The 5,849-nt window shown below is 37.2% G+C and overlaps 1 protein-coding gene across 1 annotated transcript; it reads left to right on the top strand.

Annotated features, from left to right (window-relative positions):
- The first annotated feature begins 4,695 nt into the window (after nt 1–4,695).
- LOC122195167 (secreted RxLR effector protein 161-like) lies at nt 4,696–5,232 on the top strand. The gene has a single exon (XM_042896727.1). It carries the CDS (start codon nt 4,696–4,698, stop codon nt 5,230–5,232), a length of 537 nt encoding a protein of 178 aa, XP_042752661.1.
- The last annotated feature ends 617 nt before the right edge of the window (nt 5,233–5,849 follow it).

Genomic DNA, 5,849 nt, shown 5'->3' with positions numbered 1-5,849 from the left:
AACAGGCTCCCCTGGGATAGAAGTGGCAAGGTTGATTTTCTTCTCTTTGTTTTCTTCAGCTGACTTTGGCATGGGAAAAAATCATCCATGCCTTAGTTGTCATTCGTCTCATGTGGTTGGCATCTCGTAGCACAACTAGAAATATTACTTCTAGAACGCTCTTGGAATAGACTGTAGAATTATGGAAAATGCCTGCCTTAAGTAGGTTTGAAGTAATGACTTGAAAATGTTGATTGAACCTCCAATGCGCCGTGTTTATATGGAAACACATCGTGGTCTTCTATGGACCAAAAGTGGGATCACATATTTTGACCTAAACACGGACGTGTTTGTTTATGACCACGACGTTTTTGACGGTAATTATGTATCTGCATTGTTTTCTACCCAACCTCGACTCTTTTGATAAAATGGGTACCAATGCAGTACACCTTTCTAAATCTTCTGTAAAATGCTTCCTTTCGAGGATTATGATCATGGGATCAACATCTTCACTCAAAATCTTCCTTTTTCATCAAAAACTCCACCCCTCACTTACTTCCTTTCATTTCTTTGAAAATTTTCTTTCACTCCTTAACACTGATTATGGGAAAATAAAAAACAACAACCGTGTAATAACAATGAAAACAATATAACTTAACCATATTTAAAATCCTACATTAATCCTAATTTACTAGAAGTTTAAACAAATTCAAACAAACACACATAAACAAATAAAAATAAAAATAGTCTTTAACAACAAACAAAATCAAAAAGGATAATCAATCCTCGTCTCCTCCTCCCGCTCCACTGCCACAGGCTCCTCCATGCATTTCCCCCCACAATTGATCCCAACTTGGTATATATGGATACGAAGTAGGGTATCCATCAAGCCGGCTAATTTGAAAAATGTTAGAACAAGAGATCCGTGTGCATGTTTTGGTAGTTTAAACCGCACCCAATGTTATCTTGATACTGATGCATGGCCCGGTTGTGCAAGTTCATATGCATCTCTTCTTCTTCGGGAATCACCTGGGATCGCCATGAAGGTCATTGGGGCGTGACCTCATCCTCCTTCCTAACTCTGGTTGCACCTCCGGATCAACCTCGGGAATAGAATATTATTTCCTCCATTATATTGCACAATTTGAGCCCCTTTGTAGAGGAAAATGTTGAAACGATGGGTCGGAATCAAAGTCAAAAATTTTTCTTCCCTTCTTTTAAGTACCCCTTACGATTAAGCCAACCTCGTTATTAGCATACCCCTACAAATTGGTGCCCCTTTCTTGTCTTTTCCTGCTCTTTCTACCAAAAATTCCGCCATACAATGAGGTATGTTACAGAAAACCCCCGGTGAAACAATGCTCCATGAGAAGAAAATATCAAGATTTCGAACCTTATCCACATCCTTCCTCATGTTTATGGTACTAGAAAGAAGGCGGTGGATGAGATAATGAATGGGTAACCGAATGTCACCCTCTTAAGCCGTCGCTGTAATGTACACCCCATTTGCTATAGTGCACCACCAATACTCCCTAGTCACTCCTTCGGGTAAGGATGTGTGACAAGAATCAAGGAAAACACCAAATCCATCGGACATGGCTTCTAGTTGGTTATACAAACCCAACCTCCAAGATAGATCTACTAGACTACATTCCTGCCATTCCCCACCTAAGCTAAATGTGAGGTTTTCTTTGTCAAACATATCAGACCTCTTCCTAAATCGTATCGTAGCCAAGAACTCCAAACATAGCTCCTTGTAAACTGGTTCTTGTATCCAAAAAATTCTTCTCCATCCCATGCACGTGATCCTTACACCGTCACCCACAAAATTTATGTAAAATAAGGGTCCATTGCTTCATCTAACCCTACCTATTGAAGCCAATCCCAACTAATTTCATTTGCAATATATAATTCCATTATCTTCAGTTTTTTTAACTTGTTCCTCCATTCCAACAATACTACAGGAAAACCACCTTGGGAAAGTTGTACCAAGGAATGTTCATGCATTCTTGTGGGCCATGTTGAGCTCTTTAACCTCTCCTCATTTTTCTGCAACATTAAACCATAGAAGAGGAAGCCAAATACCAAAAGAGATTAAAATAAAATTCTTCAAACTGGGTTCACTAAATGGCAAACACGCCGTGTTTGATGAACAACATGCCATGTTTGTCGAACAGTTCACCTATCAAGTTCTCATTCATAATAAATTTGACCAATTTTACTCCAAATAAGTGCAGGGGTTTGTTTAGAACACTGAGATGAACTCTTAGAAACAAGAAAATGGAACCAATACGTCCTAATTTACTCCAAATTCGAAACCCTAGAAAACATAGAAAAGTTCCTAAATTTCGTTTTAATAAGTAGATTGACACATAAAACCCATGAATACATTCACATTAAACAGATTAGGGGTTGAAAAATCGTACCTTTCTTGTAGATTTGGAGTAAAAACCGATGAAATTGGAGATTAAAGTTGTAGAGGGCAAACTCGACGTGTTGAGGGTTTGGTAAAAAGTGAAAAAAGTTTTTTTTCTTTTCTTTTTAGGGTTTAGAGAACCATTTTGATTGAAGTTCAAAATATCTAATTTCGGTAACTAAAAATGAAACACGTCATGTTTTATGGGTTCATCTCAATAAATCGTTATTCCCCGTCCAAACACGGCGTAGGAACATCTCATCAACGCCATGTTTGATGTTCAGAACACAAAAATTATTTTGTTTTTTTTCATAAAAGAATTTACCACCACACCCCACTTAAGTCGTGTTTGCCCTCAAGCAACATTCATTACTAGGAGAAAAAGAATGAGAATCCTTACAGAATAAAAGAAAGAAAGAAAAATGAAAAAGTAAAAGAAAAGATAAATGAAAAAGAAATGCTAACTGAAATGACGGGTTGCCTCCCGCAAGTGCTTCTTTTTTAGGAGTCTTGACCTGGACTCTTTTCCTCCCTACGTTGTGTCGGTCTCCTCCAAGACCATGCTTTCCCCCATTCTCTCTTCGCTGGGCATTCCTTCTTTGTAGTGTTTCAATCGATGACCATTAACTTTGAAGGCTGAACCATCTTCATTGAATAGCTCAATTGCCCCATATGGAAATACTTGCTTTACCTTGAATGGCTCGGACCAACGTGTTCACAACTTTCCGGGAAAAAGTTTCATCCTTGAATTGTAAAGGAAGACTTTTTGACCCGCTTCAAACTCCTTGTTTCCTTTCAACCTTGCATCGTGCCATTTTTTTTTGTCTTATCCTTGTAGATTAATGAGTTTGTGTATGACTCGTTTCTCAATTCCTCCAAGGCATTCATTTGCAAAATCCGATTAGTGCGTAATTCGCTTAGTTCAAAGTTGCATGTCTTCAATGCCCAATACGCCTTGTGCTCGAGTTCCACCGGTAAGTGACAATTGATTAAGCTAATTCATATATGGTTGGTCATTATATGTAACTCACACATCAATTTACTTATTTTCTTATTAATCCTAGGCTTTGTTAAAAAGACTAGTCTTACAATCTTGATGGTCACAAAACTATAAGATTCAAGCAATCAAGAAAGATGGTTATACAATCTCAATTAGCTTAGTAATTAATAGAAAAATAATTCTCATTAACCTATAAAGGTTCTTTTAACAAGCTAACATGATAAATAATCAAATCAACGCAATCCAAAACCACAAAATCAACACATAGTTATAAGATCCTCTACTCTAAATGAAAGTAGGGTTTTTAGCCCATGACTTCAGCAAATACAAGCATGAAAATGAAATTCACTATTGTAAACATGATGAAAAGAATGGAATTAAGTATAGTAGAAATGATCTGCCTTAGATCTCTTCAAAATCGACCCTATAGTCAAATTCTGCACTCCACAACTCCTAAAGGATGTCTTTGGCCTCCAGAAGAGAAAGGATCTACAAATAGTTAGGGTTTAGAAGAGAAAGGATCTACAAATAGATTCTGAAAAACGGTGAAACACAACGTGGTTAAGAGCCAACACGTTATGTTATTCATTAAAAATGCGTATCCAAAAAGGCAAACTCCATCGCAAATATTCCATACTCCACGCCGTGTTTGATTTCAACATGCTGTGTTCTTCTTAAAATTCATATTCTTCTTGAAATTCCAAGATCCTAGCTTCCATTCACCAATTCCACTTCTTTTTCTTTCTGAGCATGTTTTTCCTGTTGCAAAATAAATTTCCAACCAATTAAGTACGTTTTGTTCAATAATTGACACAAATGCAACATAAAATATTAGGATAATGCATGAATTATATGACTAAATATGCATATATCATAGACTTGAAGCAATTCACATGTTTCTTGCCTTTGCTTCCTTCAAAAACTTCAAAGTCTATCAAATAGATGTCAAGACTGCCTTTTTACTTGGAGATCTTCAAGAAAAAGTTTTTCTAGAACAATCGCCAGAGTTTGAAAGTGAAGAGTTTCCAAATCACGCGTACCGTCTAGAGCATGGTATGGCACATTGGCTAGCTATCTTCTTACAAGTGGATACAATCGAGGAAAGATTGACAACACCTTGTTCATCAAACATTCAAGATCTCACATTATTCTGGCTCAAGTGTGTGTTGATGATATCATCTATGGATTAACTAATGAGAAACTAAATCCTAAATTCGCCAAGATCATGGCAAGGAAGTTCGAGATGACCATGATGGGTGAACTAACGTTTTTTTTGGATTGCAGGTTAAACAATTAAATTATGGAGTTTTTGTTTGTCAAGCTAAATATATTGCAAAACTTTTTGAAGATGTATGGTTTCTCTGATTGCAAGCCAGCAAAGACTTCGATGTCTTCATCAACGTCTATTGGCGCTGATCTAAGTGGCACTGATGTAACTGCAACTTTGTTTCAAGGAATGATAGGATCTCTACTCTATCTTACTGCCAGTCGCCCTGACATTATGTTTGCTACTATATTGTGTGCTCGTTATCAAGACAATCCTAAGGAATCTCCTCTTATCGCGGTGAAAAGGATCTTTTGTTACTTAAAACATACACCCAATCTTGGGTTATGGTACCCTCATGACTCTGAGTTCAAGCTGGTGGGATACACTGACTCCGATCATGGTGGATGTGGTATTGATCACAAAAACACTTCAGGAGGAGCTCAAATGCTTGGAAATAGATTGGTAAGATGGTCTAGCAAGAAGCAAACATCAGTGGCTTGCTCTTCCGTTGGAGCTGAATATGTAGTCGCTGGAAGGTGTTGTACTCAGATCCTATGGATTCAGAATTAACTCTTAGATTATCCTCTAAACTTCTCAACGACTCCCATCTGTTGTGACAACACCAACACCACTTAGATCATACAAAATCCAGTGCAACATTCCAAGACCAAGCATATTGACATCCATCATCATTTCATCCAGGACATAGTTCAGAAGGGAAAAGTGGAGTTGTTCTACATTCCATCCACTAATCAGCTGGCTAGCATTTTCACAAAGGCAATGGACGATAAGACTTTAAACAAATTGATTGCAGATCTTGGCATGCTTTCAATGACTTAATTGTTTTTCTAACTCTTTTGATTTAACATTTCCTCTGCTTTCTTTTTGAAAAACACAAAAACACAAAACAAATGCTTCTTTTATTATTTTTATAGATTTTTACATAGTTTGTTTAAGTCTTTTTTCAAGTATATACAAGTATTCTTCCCTCTCTTTTATCTATCTTTCAGGCCTATCTAAGATTTATCTGCATATCCCTTCTTCAGAGTTTGTGTGAATTGGATTCATCCTAAAAGATCTCAATGTCTTAGTGTTGAGAAAAAGAGTGGCATCATGTCCTCTTATTCTTGTGAATGCCCCCTTTCTCCTCCGCTCACTGTTATGGATGCAAGGAGCAACCATCAATG

Source organism: Lactuca sativa, chromosome 7, assembly GCF_002870075.4.
Source record: "Lactuca sativa cultivar Salinas chromosome 7, Lsat_Salinas_v11, whole genome shotgun sequence".
In the NCBI taxonomy this organism is placed as follows: Eukaryota; Viridiplantae; Streptophyta; class Magnoliopsida; order Asterales; family Asteraceae; genus Lactuca; species Lactuca sativa.
The sequence above is the reverse complement of the archived record's forward strand: the minus strand, read 5'-3'. Positions and strand labels throughout refer to the sequence as shown.

What these genes read in the sequence shown, in the direction of transcription:
- LOC122195167 (XM_042896727.1), top strand. Translation starts at nt 4,696, where the DNA reads ATGGAGTTTTTGTTTGTCAAGCTAAATATATTGCAAAACTTTTTGAAG.